General features: G+C 34.7%; 1 protein-coding gene across 1 annotated transcript; it reads right to left on the bottom strand.

Moving 5' to 3' along the window:
- Positions 1-413: 413 nt before the first annotated feature.
- Positions 414-13,675, bottom strand: LOC125681113 (G2/mitotic-specific cyclin-A-like). Its single transcript, XM_048921038.2, has 9 exons — positions 13,270-13,675; positions 12,822-13,077; positions 10,681-10,805; positions 7,825-8,048; positions 7,658-7,733; positions 6,438-6,566; positions 2,949-3,062; positions 1,639-1,772; positions 414-1,482 (listed from the first exon to the last, which is right to left on the bottom strand). The coding sequence occupies exons 1-9, from the start codon at positions 13,438-13,440 to the stop codon at positions 1,419-1,421; spliced, it is 1,293 nt and encodes a 430-aa protein (XP_048776995.2). The 5' UTR covers positions 13,441-13,675; the 3' UTR covers positions 414-1,418.
- Between the last annotated feature and the right edge of the window lie 1,943 nt (positions 13,676-15,618).

The raw sequence follows: 15,618 nt of genomic DNA, 5'->3' as shown, positions 1-15,618 counted from the left end.
CTTGAACCCACACACACACGTAGTTCCATTATGAATGCGAGCCCTTGATGCCACAATCTACTCTAAATTGAAATTATGGGGTGCAGCCAATTTTCAATGCATCCAAAATTCCAATTTGGAAAAAAAAATCCACCATTTCACAAATGCAAGAGAAAATTTACCATTTTTCTGCATTTAATAATTCCCATGACCAGTTTCTGTATAGAGTCCATACGATCAAACCATACACATTATACTTGTACAGATCAAACTTAACTGTTCGATTAGTCAACATTTACAAACATGCAACAAGTGCACACCCCATGTTAACCCTCCATCTTGCACAAGTTGCAGACAGATGAAAGACCAGTATCAGCAAAAATCCATTTTGTATGTGCCTTCTGTTCAAGTGTCCAAAGAATTGTACCAATGAATTGAATATTTTCAGTTTATTTCAATTTTTATTACAAAGGTATAAAAATGAGTGAACTTTAAAATGAAAGATCTGCGCTGACCATTCAGTTATCTATGTTCTACTACCAACACCACAAGAACAAGTGAACACGGCTGTTATTATTGAATAGGCTTCATTTACCTGTCATACATTTAATATAATCATGATACACACATAAAAATTCTCACAATTTCAAACAATGATTTCTTGCAACAACCTTTAAGAGAATTTTCTACAAGATCCATAAAATAGTAACTAAAAAACAAAACAGAGGACAGAATCAGATTTAAGAACAGGCAATAAAAAGATCTGAAAGTATCAAATAAAACATTAAAGGTTGCTGAGGTTTAAAAATAAATTAAGTGTCACATATAAAAATATCCAACATGCATGAAATAATTCTGATGTATTTACAATGATAAAAATGCCTTCACATTCAACCAACGCAGTCATGCTTGTACTAAAATAAGTGTCTTTTGGTTTGGGACATTTAAACACAACACAAGTGAATATGACTGCTGCCTTCTATTGCACCGAGAGCTCCAACGAGAATCTGTCATCCACAGTAGGACAACTTCCATTAAAAGTCACACTGGGTCAACTTCTGTTATCAGTCTATTAATAGAACCCATGAAGAACTACCGTCAAACGTTGCTGTAGTCACTTTTAGATTTGTCTATCACGTACTGGAGAGATAATGTCACCGGAATTAAATAATAAAAACATCATAAAATACGGTGACTTTTCAATGATTGACATTTTCTTAACAATTTTAGTAGGTTAAAAACAGGTGCTCATTCTAAGATTAAATTGATAGAACAAGGTTTTTGGCAACATTAGCTGTGCAGTACATGATAACTTAAAACTTGGGACACAGAAGGTGCTCTGTGCTGGAGATCAGTCTATTTTCCCAGGTCCTCTCATGAAAACTTTGCTTGCGTGACCTTTTCAATCTGAAAGACCTTTGGTGTGGTCATAGTTTTCCTTATGACATGTAGGGCAGGGAGTCTGGAGGTGGGTGTTTCTGAAAGTCAGCAACCTCGAGGAACCTACAAAAAACATGCAACAATAACAATCACTACCTCCATTTGAACTTTATCAGTTTTAAACTACAGTGCCAAGATGCATCTTACTGTTTGGTAGTGTGGAAACATTTTGTTTTTAAATATGTCGCCTACATTTATCGGTTTCATCCGAGTACTCACTTGGAATTTTTGTATTTCTCCACAAGGGCTTGCTGGGGATGTTTGTGTGCATTGCAGTAGGTCTGATGAAGTTCTGTCAGACAGCTAGCAAAATGACTGGTTTCATACAGGGAAGTTTGAGACAGGTTGGCAGGCTACCAAAAAAAAAAGAAAAGAAAAAAAGATGAAATACAAAATATATAATGTGGCAATACATAGCAGTGTGTATAATTCATACTGTGCATTACATGCAAGATTTTTATCTCTGCATGGTTTAAAGTTCCCTGGATAAGAAGAATGACAATAAAAAATAGCATATACACAGGATTTGACACTAAGGTACGTCCGACCGTCTTGAGTCTACTAAATGATAGGTCCGGTAGGGTAAAATGTTGATTTATTAGCCCATCTGGTCGCATTGAAAAAATAAACAACTTTACTTTAAACCATAAGATATTTTATTCTTAACTAAAAAATACATGTAACTGTAAAGAGTTTGCGAGCAATTTTGAACTGCGAGATGACAATCCCTATTTTTAGTTCTAATAAGTCGCAGTCGGAAGTGATGTTTTAAGACATCTACTAGATGTTATGTGTAAAGTTATGTTTCGGATAGAAAGATATAAATTCATTATCATAAACAAACCCTTTTATTTGAATTATATATAAAAAAATGTATATCAAATTACTAAATTAGGTCATAAACACTAAACAGTCATTTTTCGGTGGTGACATGAGTGGAAATGTCTCTATATTCAAATTCGACTTCTCGTCCTCAAGTTAATATGTCCAAAGAGAAAAAAAGGAAAAGTTAGGAAGAAACAAATCAGGGCTTATGAAATAGGAATTTTAAAAAAAGGTTGGTCATTTTATTTTAAAGGACTAAAGAATTTCCGTGCCAGGTAGAATTCAAAGAAACAGAAAATGTTTTTTAAAAATAAAACCATCAAATTGAATGACGAGACTCAATATTTTTTGAGACAATTAAATATGTTTTAGTGCAAACTTACGTTTTGTCATTTGAATTATTTAAATATAGAGAAACTATCATGTGGTTTTCTGGAAAGTTGGTCAGGGCTAGTGGATGTAAGATCAGGTCTAGTAAAAATCATTTGAAGTAGCCCGACTGGACTAGTGCTCAAAAAAGTAAATGTCAAACCTTGATACAAAATCCTACATGTAAATGACTTTCTAACACAAGTCGTGGGTGTACATTCAAGCTTAGTGTCCCAGGGCATACCAGACGATACTTTCTTGCACTAGTCATGACAACTTGTCCAAGCTTACTGTCCCAGACAATGCTTTCTTATTCTAGTTATGGCATTACTTACCCAAGCTTCCTGTCCCAAGGAGTACCTGGCGAGACAAACGGCTGCTGAGGCGATGACACTTGGCAGGTATTTCAGGAAAATTTCAGAATCGACTAAAGTCAACTCTGCCAAAAACTGAAAACCAAGTAAATGATGGTCTCATTTTCTATGAATTCAAAATGTGCAGCAGATATGTAGAGAATTAGGCTTAAAATAAAAATTGATTTGTTTGATGTACTCCAACTGCCCCGTGAAATTTGCCCTGACCTGATCATTTTTTCCACACTTGGAAATTTACATTTTTTTTTTATTTGCTTCCTGGAAAATAGACATTCTTCGAATTAGTATTAAGGTGGGTCCTTAGTCCTGGATTTTTGGGGTTTAGGTAGCATTTTTTTGTTTGGAATCAATAAATTAACATTCAGAGTAATGAAAAAAGGCAAATTAGTTAAGGATTTCCATATTAATCTTCATTACAGACACTACTGAAGTAATGTACCCCTATGTAGATTATTATGAAATTAATTGGAAACAGTTATTTGTCGTTATTTTAAAATAAAAACAACAAGAAAATTGTTTAATTGCATTTATTTATCAAGGAACATGTCAATAACTCAAACACATGTCATTTTCAATATGTTCATCAAGTTTTAGAATAAGTGTAGAATTATTGAATTAGCGTTATTCTCCAAAATGTTAAAAAATGAATAATGTGGACACAATTTCCTTATAGCATGGTTTACATATCGTTTTTTCTGTTTATATTTGAAGATGTACATCTATTATAGTTATTTATGAAAAAAAATCCATACCTTTCCCTAATAATTTCAAAATTATAGCTTCTAGAGTATGTATACCCCCATAAAAAACCGAAGTCTAGCACCATACAGCTGAGCTATTCAAAATCACCCATGAATTAAAATTTTGTAATTTCATGAAAAGACAGATAATGATTCCTTATCACCTTGGTAAAATGTTTGTGAAAAATAAAGGAAATCTATCGCATAATGGACTTGATAAATAATTTATTGAAAACGGAGTTATTGTCCTTGGATTCAATATTTTGAAACATATCATTGACTATTCAAACATAACTAAGACTTGAAATATTTTATGGCTGACATTTAAAAAAAATAACTATTGAAAAAGACTCCAACAAAATTTATGTTCCAGTCATTAAATCATTGACTTTGCAAAATCTTATGACGTCACAGGAGTGTGGAACTACGTTAAACTTGATGTCATATTTTTATTTGGACTAGTTGTTTTACAGAATTCTTGTTATCAAAATGTCCTTAGGACGTCTTTCGGTTCTACTTTCACTTTGATAATGACCATATGTTAATCCGGGAACTTTTTCAAACACTTTTCTATGTGAACGATCAAATATAACGCATCACAGCTCCAAATTACCACATTATCTACCAACAAGATAGAACAAGGAGCTACGAACTCCCCCATCGAGGCCTGATCGTATTTATGGACAAAAGTTTGAAATCCATGTTATTTAAATAAAAAATCACGTGGGAGAGCACACCAAAATTATGGCAGACCATGAGTCGGCGTTCAAGTTGATGATGGTCTATATTTCTGAAAAAGCACGCATATTTTGATATGGGATTACTTAAATGTTATGACGATTTAATAGGTGAACGGCACTTTTACTTTGCTCTTAAACTGAGACACACGAATCGAACACGATCGTCACAACAATTTGCACGATGCGGGGAAGTTGGCATTAAAATTACATTGGGTAATATTAAAACTTGTAAATTGCTGTCATCATGCAATTCACATGGATCACATTATCGCAATTCACCTTTGAATTAGAACGCTTTACCCGATATAGTATTGCGTTGTGTGACGACACAATTGAATGAGACAATTGAACAATTTGAATGACATGTTTGATGTAATACAACAAGAGTTTTCATTGGCCGATTACAGCCCGCCCACTTTCTCGAGCGGATTCGAACTGTACATAGCTCTCTGAAAAGATCCACCTCTTATATTAACCTTCGATTTACGGGTCACAAAAAGCTGCGGACGGTTGAGGCCTGAAATCGGTATGTTCTTGTGTTGCTGTCTCATAAACTCAATATAAAAAAATATTAACATATTTTCCTACTATATACTTGTGTCCAAACATACCTTCAAATATTCATTAAAGCCACACACCACCCGAAAACTCACAGCTTCAAATGATTTCGTTTGTTGACGTAACCATGTTAGGTAGTCGGTCAATTCGAACTCTTGCTATTGGTATCTATTCATAAAATCGGTTGTACGTTATGTATTCGCTCTTCATTTATTATCAACACGAATAATTAATAGAAATTAAAACATTTTTGTACCAGTTTTTGTAAAGGTAAAATAAGCTCTAGATGAACGAAAATGCTACATAAGGACAGATGGAGACCGGCCGGCGCGACCGCTCATGACTAATGAAAGCCGCACTGTCGTGAGTTTAGCTATTTGAATAATTATCATTTAATAGGACTGGGGTGGTATATTTAAACAATTTAGCTAAAATATTTGTGGGTTATTAGTACACATCTAGACGCTATTGTGCCAATATGGAAATGAACCGGGATTCGAATTGACTGGCTACCTAACATGGCTACGTCTACGAACGAAATCATCAAAAGATGTGATCGAGTTTTTGTGTCGTATGGGACTTTAATAAATATTTGAAGGTATGTTTGGACACAAGTATAGTAGGAAAATATGTTAGGAATTTTTTTTATATTAAATTTATGAGACAACAACACAAGAATACAACTTTTTCTCTTTCTTCCTTTGAAGTTTTTTTTCCATCTAGCATCTGGCCGTCATGTTTTCAAATGCTGACTACTCCCGTATAAGGGAATTTGGGCGGACTTATACATATGGACCAATGAGAGTTTCTGTTGCATTTCGCAATTGTATTACACACAGATTCAATTGTGTCGTCACACAACGCAATACTATATCGGCCAAAGCGTTCTAATTCAAAGGTGAATTGCGATAAAGTGTTTAAGTGATTGCTATTATGAATGTCAGAATCGACCGGTGGTAATAAGAAGGGGTGTTAATTCATTTATTAACAACTGTAGAGGTCCTCATCCGTGACGAATGCAAAACGTCCTGAGTAAATTTCAGGAGACATTGGAAGATTTACATGTATTATATATACGATGTCTACAAAATGAATGTTCTAAACTCTATTCTGTCTGGCAGCGTTATGTGTTTAATGAAAACATAAGAAAATTTGTAAATCTGATTTAAAAAAAATTAAAAATTACCGACCTACCAAACCGACTTGAAAAATGTGGGTTGGAGTACATCAAACAAAATTTTTTTTTAGTGATGGCCTTACAATCAAACACGTTTTCATTAATTCATCTTCTAACTTTAATTGCTCAAAGAAATATTTTTAAAAATTTACTCCTGAATTATGCTAGATAACCGTAGGTAATCATTGTTGCACTTATTGACGCTGCCTGTAAAAGGTGATTGTGATTAGCTCACCATGGCCAGGGCCCTCGTCTCTTCGTCAGCATCACATTCCTTCAGCAAATTGTCACAGAACCAATTAGTAGTGGGTACAGCCACATCAAAGGACAGGACTTTCAAAACCAGACTCTCCATCCTCAACACCTGAATACAAAACATGTACAATCAATCCTCCACACCTGAATATTAAACTTGTTCAATTGATCCTCCACACCTGAATATTAAACTTGTACAATTAATCCTCCACACCTGAATATTAAACTTGTACAATTAATCCTCCACACCTGAATATTAAACTTGTACAAGTAATCCCCTACACCTGAATATTAAACTTGTACAATTAATCCTCCACACCTGAATATTAAACTTGTACAATCAATCCTCCACACCTGAATACAAAACTTGTATAATTAATCCTCAACACCTGAATACAAAACTTGTACAATCAATCCTTCACACCTGAATACAAAACTTGTATAATTAATCCTCAACACCTGAATACAAAACTTGTACAATTAATCCTCAACACCTGAATACAAAACTTGTATAATTAATCCTCAACACCTGAATACAAAACTTGTACAATCAATCCTTCACACCTGAATACAAAACTTGTATAATTAATCCTCAACACCTGAATACAAAACTTGTACAATTAATCCTCAACACCTGAATACAAAACTTGTATAATTAATCCTCAACACCTGAATACAAAATTTGATAAAATTTGTATGCATTCTCAATTGGTGATTAGATTCAAAGTAGCTTCAAATTACTGATTTCAGACTTACAGCAAAAGCAGAATCAAGGTTGATCAACAAGAATGTATATATATAAATGATTGTTTTAATAAAATGATATTTTGATGATCACATAACATATTGTAGGAGAAACCAAGGATGCAGTACATTAGGGGTGGGGGGTGTTTGCTTCTCCACATGAAATTCATAGTTTTGAAAAATTATGTACTTGTTATACGAGTTTTACTTGCATAACAAAGACAGTTTTAATGTGTTGGAACAACAGATTAATGATTAATTATCATTAATAATCAAAGGGTTACAGTATATATATATATATGTATATATATATATATGAAAACATTTTACCCAATGCATAATTCATGGCAAAGGGTGCAAGGATGTATCAAATTTGGTGTTCAGAATTGGGACCAAACTTTTGCTTGTCAGACTGCAATGAATAAATTCCTGATGCATTGCGACGTTCTTGCCTACCTGTTTTTTGGTGTAAGTATCATCTGTAATATAAGCAAACTCGGTCACATCTGGTGGATAGATTTCTTCATATTTTCTGCAAACAACAAATGAAAGTCAAATTTTTCAACCTCTACCATCATTTCATTATACAAATCAATGTTGTTGCACCCTGCTGATAAACTTACGAAGCTAAGAACATGCTGGCAGCACCGACAAGCTGAAGCTTACTCCGCTGAACTGACATCTGGGACAGAAACCTGTCTATGTAGTTAACGGCCAGGAAGAGAGTTTCCCTGTGTAGTTTGTATTCCTCCGATACCTCCACCAGCCAGTCCACCAAAATACTCCGCATCGAGTTGGTTATGTCCTGTTGTTTCTTCATGTAACCAGGCTTGGGACGGTTTTTCATCTTGAGTCAAGGAAAAAAAATTACAGTAAAAAACAGACTTTCTAAAAAGTTATCTTACCAATTATCAAAATGAGCTGCAATTGACAATATTTTAAGGATGCAGGTTTTGTAGAACTTATTATCCAACATTCATCAAGAAAAGATTATCCGATGGCAACAAGATTAAACTCCATATATAATTATCACAAACATGCCAAATTCATCTTTATAATATCCATTTGTTTGACTGCACCATTTCTATACCCAATAACCTTTCAACAAGTATTACAAATTATAAATTAACCACATACAAGATACAAATGTAGGCAACAAAGATGGAATTTGGGGAAAGTGAACATGTCCATTTCCTGCAGGCACAAATTTTAAATCCTATTTTAAAACCAACACACAATTTGCAGGATGCAATAATGTCAAATGTTTTATTCATCAAAATTTTACTGAAGGCGAAGAAAATTAGCTGCAGCTCTCAGAAAATATTGGGACAGATCAGAGAGCTACAGAACCACTCCTTATAAAAACCTTCGATATACGAGCACAGTTAAGGCCCGTTATCATTTTATTCTCGTGTTGCTGTCTCATAAATATATTATCAAATTTAGTACAAAATTTAAAACCCCTACAGCAATTAAGCTTAGAGTGCAGGGCTTAGCAGTGTTATCAGAAGAAGCAGCAGTCTGATGTTTGTCTCTACACTGCTTTGTAGCAGACAATACTTTGAACAGGGACACTGGTATTATTATATCAATGAATTAAAGTATTCCATTATTTTTCTACCACTCTGCTCCATCTGAGGATTTGGGGGAAAAGGGTAGCTTTGCAAAGATGGATTATTAAGAAACACTTTCTTCATATTTGGAATAATGTTACACACAGAGTTCAGATTGCAACTAGTAACTTTTAGAGTGATGGTTGATCAATTCAACATTTGTCATTATGGATGAGAGACAATGGAACACAACTGACCTTGGAGCTGGTTGCTTAATCAGACAAACATCATGCTCAACATTCGAGAAAAAGCTAATCCCAGAGTTGTCGAAATTTTTAAATCACTGTCAGACATTTGGTCTGACAGAGCTAAAGGTTTCTGCCAGACCGGACAAAGTTTTGTCAGACCAGATACATGTACCTTGTATTGCACAGAAAGAAGGAAAGAAAAAGAACTGCACCAAAATGCCTTTTATTGTTTAAACAGCAATGCATCTTCCACTCATATCTAGCCAAATACGGTCAGTTTTCCAGCCAACTTGGAAGTCAGTAACACCATGGAAGACTTCGTAATTTTTCAAATGGTCCAGGTTCAGCATTTTTTTCTTTGCGTACGAAGTAGTTCGTTTTACATCCCGTCAGGAATTTCCCCTCATATTGAGACGTCACCAGTTGTGGATGAAATACCACGAATTTAGACCTACATTTTGTACTCGGACTCTCAAGACCGTAGTAGTGAGGGTTCTTTCACGTGTTAAAACCTGCCGAGACATTGGAGGTCATATCCGAAAGACCTGTGACTCACTGCCGAGCGTTTGGTGAGCATATATTTACATCTTAGATTTGACATGGCCACGGCACGAGCAGAACTCGAACTCACAAATTTGATCGGTCGTGCGGCCATGTTGTTTGAGTGACTTTCACTTGTGCATCCCAAACCCGAGCTCTAAAACAATTGAATCACAGCCGATATTTTTAAACGGTCATTTGGACCAATATTATCGGTCCAGGGATTTTTTTTTTACCGGCCTTGCCAACAGGACTGACAGTTTTCGACAACTCTGTAATCCTGCAAAACACTAAAACAGTGATCAGACTGAACACTCATAATGAAGTCTCGGAGTTATTTTCATAAAGTTAACAAATTTTTTCGAGGAAAGTGATATATTAAAAATAAAATCCGAATTTACCAATGGTATGCGAGTATTTTGTCTCTCACTTTATACAGCGATTTGATAACACGTTTCCTTAAATTTAGCGCAATCCCTCTTATCTAGAACTAGACCAGCATGCTCTTGCAATATTTGGGTCAACATCCGGTGTAAACAATAGCAGAAGCCAATCACACCCACAAAGTGCCAATCTCAAATTTGAAATATAAATTCAGACTTGCTTCAAATTTTTGAAGCCAGAATTAAAACTGAGAATTTATATGCACAGTTGTGATGGGAACAAGCATATTACCCCATTCAAAATGTCATTACAGCAGCTTAATCTTTATTTTTGCACAGTAAGTGCTGCAATCTGAAAGTGACCAGAAAATTCATATTTTCCACAATTTTCACTGATTAGCTCCAATCTTTTAATCAATGTCATAAGACAATCCAAAAATTATACCGATTTCCAATACTAATCTTGCGCCAGTTTGACCGAATTGGATCACTTCCTCCACCATTTCCATATCATTTAATTTCGACTTCAGACTGTTTTCCAGACCAATAAGTGTTTGTATGCGTTTTGAACTTCTTCAATGAGCACTTCAACAATGGTCATTTGCATACCATGCTTACATCACAGACAATATACTATTACTGTTTCTTAGTTATTTCATTAACTCGAATTGATTAAAAGACTAATTTACACCTACAAAAACTTGGGGGTCCCTTACAGTTCACATTACTTATTTGCGGGAGAATTTTGCTCATACCTCTGCCTCTCTGAGGTAAGAATAAATCTCTTTGGCGTACTCCGGGACAGTCGTGATGATTGATTCTCTGTCAAGAGGTTTTGATTCGAGGTCTTCTATTGTTGCATCCAAAACCATTGGTGAATCTAAAATACAATTGTCACTATTTTGAAATATAGCACACTATAAAGTGTAAATTCTAATGCTCTTTAATTTTATTGCATATCTATATCATATAGCCACCATCTTCATAGATAGCTATTTTTAGGCCCTCCGTGGTTATAAATTTACTGTCCAATTAAAATATTTTTGTATTTTTGGCAAAATAAGTAAATCTAAGTATGTAGTAAATAACTATTGTTTCCGGGGGTGTATCGTACCAAATCAAAAAAATGCACAATTTTCAAAGATGACTCATCAGTCATAATTGAAACTTTTTACAATAATAATCTTATCCATTTTGTCATTTTCTAATTATTTTATCAAATGCTTCCCACTTCTGAATAAAACAGATTCTGACATGCATTTTTTTGCATATGCATTCAGTCAGTGAAATATTGCCATCCAAAAGTTCATTGTGTAGTCAACAGCATCCAGAAATTGATCCACAGTGATTAGGAAGGCCATGCGCCCTGTGCCATAGTCCCATTCAGGTGAAAATTGGCGCATTATATTATCATCTAATCCATGCGCCAAAGTGCGCATTCATTATCGATTGAAACTTGCGTTTTTCCCCCTCTAGAATGAATTGAGTAAGACTTATTTTTTCATTTTTAATTCGTATGTATTCTGATACACCAAATCTCATGAATTGAAGCAATACAAATCAAAATACAGTGATTTTTTTTTCTACCCATTGGTACTGGTACCCATTCAATAGTGAAAAATAGCTTCAACATCGAACAAATTGGGAATTTTCTACCAATGTATTAGCAAATGATTTCCAACTAAAAAAAAGAAAACATTTGGAATGGTACCGTTTATCGGTACCAGTTATATAAGGGAAAAAATCGCTGAAATAGATAACCAATAAACTATTTCCTCTTACATCACATCTTCTCATGCTTATACTTTAGCGTTTAAGCTTCAGAAGTCCAAGGGCAGATATAGAATCGACAAAGTGAAAAAACACACCAAATAATGGAAAAAAAAACCAATGAGAGACCGTCTTCAAATACCAATGCCGAGAAAAGCAATGATACCGTTGAGAAGGGGACATTGAAACAAAGTAGAGACATTTTCAAGAGCGGTGGAAAAGATCATGGTTCAGAGTTTCAATTAAAACAATGTTCCACTGCACATTTGCTATTTATTGAAAATGGTCATTCAAAATATGTTGATGGCTCATTAAATCTGAAAATGGCCCATTGAAAACTTGAACCGTGGGGCCATAGTCCCATTTGGCCTTCCCAATCACTGGATCCATGCATTAGTATTTGGAAAATGTCAAAGAACCGACTAGATTTGAAGTTACATGGTATCTTAAGAGTCACACATATCAAACAGAAAGTGTCAAATTGATTGCAATGCATTTCATTTTGCAACAATCCATTAAACTGGTTGAGAACACTTTCCCTATAGCGAGATCTTCTCGCTAAAACGCGATTATCCCTCTTTAGCGAGAAAGTAAACATGACTATAAACAGGTGCTTTTGGTGTCTTTATTGAAAATTCCGTGCAATGCAGAATAAGTGCGACATACACTCAGCATGATGCGAATTGTCTTTATGAAATTGACATCACAGTCAAGAAATTTCACATCAACGATGCTGCATAAGAGGGAAGCAGTCTGAAATCCAATACACAGCGAGTGTTTTTGTTTTGATTAATATATTTGCAGAAGTATCAGACATTTTAGCACTTTCTTTTCACGTGAAACACGAAGAGATGTACTCTACAGGTGTTTTTCTTGGTTGTACAGGATATATTTACTCTTGCTAAAGACTAGAGGGATCATAGTGTATTTGTGCGACTATCTCGCTGTAGGGGAAGTGTTCCCAACCTGTGAAATTGGTTGTTGATATTTCTAAATAAAGGTTTTGTACACTATTTAAAGTGCCTTTAAGCTGGTAGAAAGAAACCAATTTATTCAAATGTCTAGCTTGCAAGAATAAGATTTCATACAATCAACGTTTTACAAATCTACTCCTACAAATAATTACCAAATCCATCCTCTTGTTGTAGAGCCTCGTCCTCTGTGGCTATGGAGATAGGTCCCAGAGGAGGTCGAACAAGGGATGTGATGTCACAGAGTGTGGCAGGGGGCTTTGCAACATTACTTGACCTGGTCACTGGTTTTAAAGCTTGTCTTGCTGGCTGCTCCTCCACAAATATAGAAAATGGCTTGTTCTCCTGGCCTCCAAATATTTTTGCTGGCTTGGCAAATGCATTTTCATCCTGATCATTTTCAACTCCAATCTAAACATAAATTATCATAGGAAAATAAAACAAAAACAAAATCGTGTTTTGCTTGGCTTCTGTTGCTGTTTCATTTCAGAAATGTTCCTTCATTTCATAAAGTTTGAATTAAACCTCTGGTCGCGGTCGTAATTCTTAAGTTGTATTTTGAATTATAAAATTTGAAAATTTTTGAATTTTAACAATGCATACCTTGGCTGCCCTGGATGGCTGGACTCGGATGTTGTTCGATATACTCCCAAGTGCTGCCCTTTTTGGTGCATTTCTCGAGCTAAGACCAGTATTCACTTGTTTTACACGCCTTGATGCAAGATTTTCAGCATCCTCCCGGTTGACGTTATTTCCAAACAGAAACGAAGACATTGCCTCCAAGCTGCTTATTTTTCAGGCAAAAAAGAGAAATATGTAGATTTATTTCTCTAGGTTTACGTGGGAATTAACGTTGCATTGATGCAAGTCTTTGTTGAGAATTCTGAACAATGCAAAATCGTGCGAAGCTGATTCTACGTGCAACCCCTGAATGTCTTTAAACTGCGCTCACAGCTGAGTATGAAATGAACCTAAAGCGAGGCAAGCTCGTTGAATTCCCCGCTAGGTTAAATAGACCAATCGCAAAGCACCAATTCACGGTCACATGATACACAAGGAAATTTTTCGGAATACCTTGACTATCGCTTTATCATGTATTTATATGAAAAGATATCGATGTACTCCGAAAATAAATAAACTCTCGATCCCGAATGTAATTATTTTTAAAATCCTTTCTGAGTTATCATATATATTAAAAATAAAAATCATACATTTCGTCGTTTTACCGCAATATTATCATGTTGGAGTGTAGATATCAGAGGCGGATTTAAAGGAGGAGGTAGGAGTCGGCTAGATACACAACAGATATATTCATTTTCACTGAATCCGTATTATTCAAAATCATTTCATTCCAAACTAGTTAGTAGTATGTCATTGCTTCTATTTGTTTTCAATATTGTCTGAAAATTTAACCATAAATCAAAAAAAAATCTTTAGAAAAACCTATGTTATTATTTATAAAGGTATAAAGGTCAAGGAAAACACATATATTTTTAAAAATAACTGCAAAAATTTTCATACATTAAATTTGAAAAATTACATTAAATGATTTTATGAACATATCTTCATCATGCTATTGCGTGTTGTGATTCACATTCATTAAACTTTTTTTTTCTTTGGTACAGTATAGTTTCCTAGTTGACAAGATAAAACAATCTTGAAATAGGACGCGGCAGCTGCCAACTTCCGTGTAATTGGTTGGACTGGCTTGGTGGTGACAACGTTATTGTTTAGCGTGTCGTTATGATACCAACGGGATGTTTATTTAACACTGTAGAATAGTTTGTCATGTTCGAATGTAAAATATTGGGAACCGAAGTTTATCCAAAATAAGAACGAGGAATTTTGATCAAAACAAAATAGGCCTATATTTGGAAATTATCTTTTAAAAATGATATTTTGAAATAAAATTTATCCCATATATTAGAATGAAAAATTTTGATTTAAAAAAAATCCAATCCAATAACGTATTCTGATCAATGTATTTTCTATCTAGATACATATTTCTTTCTAAGCGCACATTGTTTTTCCCGCCTTTTCTTGTCCTGAGCCCGGCCCCGTGTGTCAACAGAGCTGTGTCCTGGTGAGAGCCCAGGAATTTAAGCTCCTGGGCTTTACCAATAAAATCACGGTGTTTAAAAACAGGGTTTCTTGTCAATTTCCCAAAATTTTATAAAGAATTCACAAAATTATTTTTATTAGCGTCTTATAATGCCAACTCACCGTCAGGTGTGTACACATTGTGTTGTCCACTTATTTTCGACTGGTGTGTATGGTAAATGTTACTGATAATAAGGAATATCCTAGATCGTCTACTACATTTACATATATATATATATATATATATATATATATATATATATATATATGATGTATATTAAATTAAAGTGATATTCGACTTTTGCTAGTAATTAAGGGAGATAGATGATTTGAAATTAAAAAACGACTTTAAATTTGACTGAATGGAAATCATGTTTGAAACACATATATTTAAACGGCAGATACTCTCTCTCTCTCTCTCTCTCTCTCTCTCTCTCTCTCTCTCTCTCTCTCTCTCTCTCTCTCTCTCCGTGTGTGTGTTTATATATGAAAATGTTAAGCCGGTGTAGGCAGCTACGCACCTCCCTCTGCGAAAAATAACCATGTATAGAAAACAATATCATTGCATGGTGAAAAGACGTTATCATACTTTATTGTGAATTATGTGTGATATAAGAGAGAGAGAGAGAGAGAGAGAGAGAGAGAGAGAGAGAGAGAGGCTGGGTAGTTTATATTCACTCTGGAGAGCGTTCAATTTTTCTCCAGCCTACCATTCTGCATTTTAAAAAAAAATCTCAGAACGAGATTCAGAACACGGCCGGCGGATAGTTCACACAATATGATCTTCCTTTCAAATTTCGAAACTTAACCTATACAACTTAACTTATAGCAAATCTATTATGATAATATACT

The sequence above is a fragment of the Ostrea edulis genome, chromosome 2, assembly GCF_947568905.1.
Source record: "Ostrea edulis chromosome 2, xbOstEdul1.1, whole genome shotgun sequence".
NCBI lineage: Eukaryota > Metazoa > Mollusca > Bivalvia > Ostreida > Ostreidae > Ostrea > Ostrea edulis.
The sequence above is the reverse complement of the archived record's forward strand: the minus strand, read 5'-3'. Positions and strand labels throughout refer to the sequence as shown.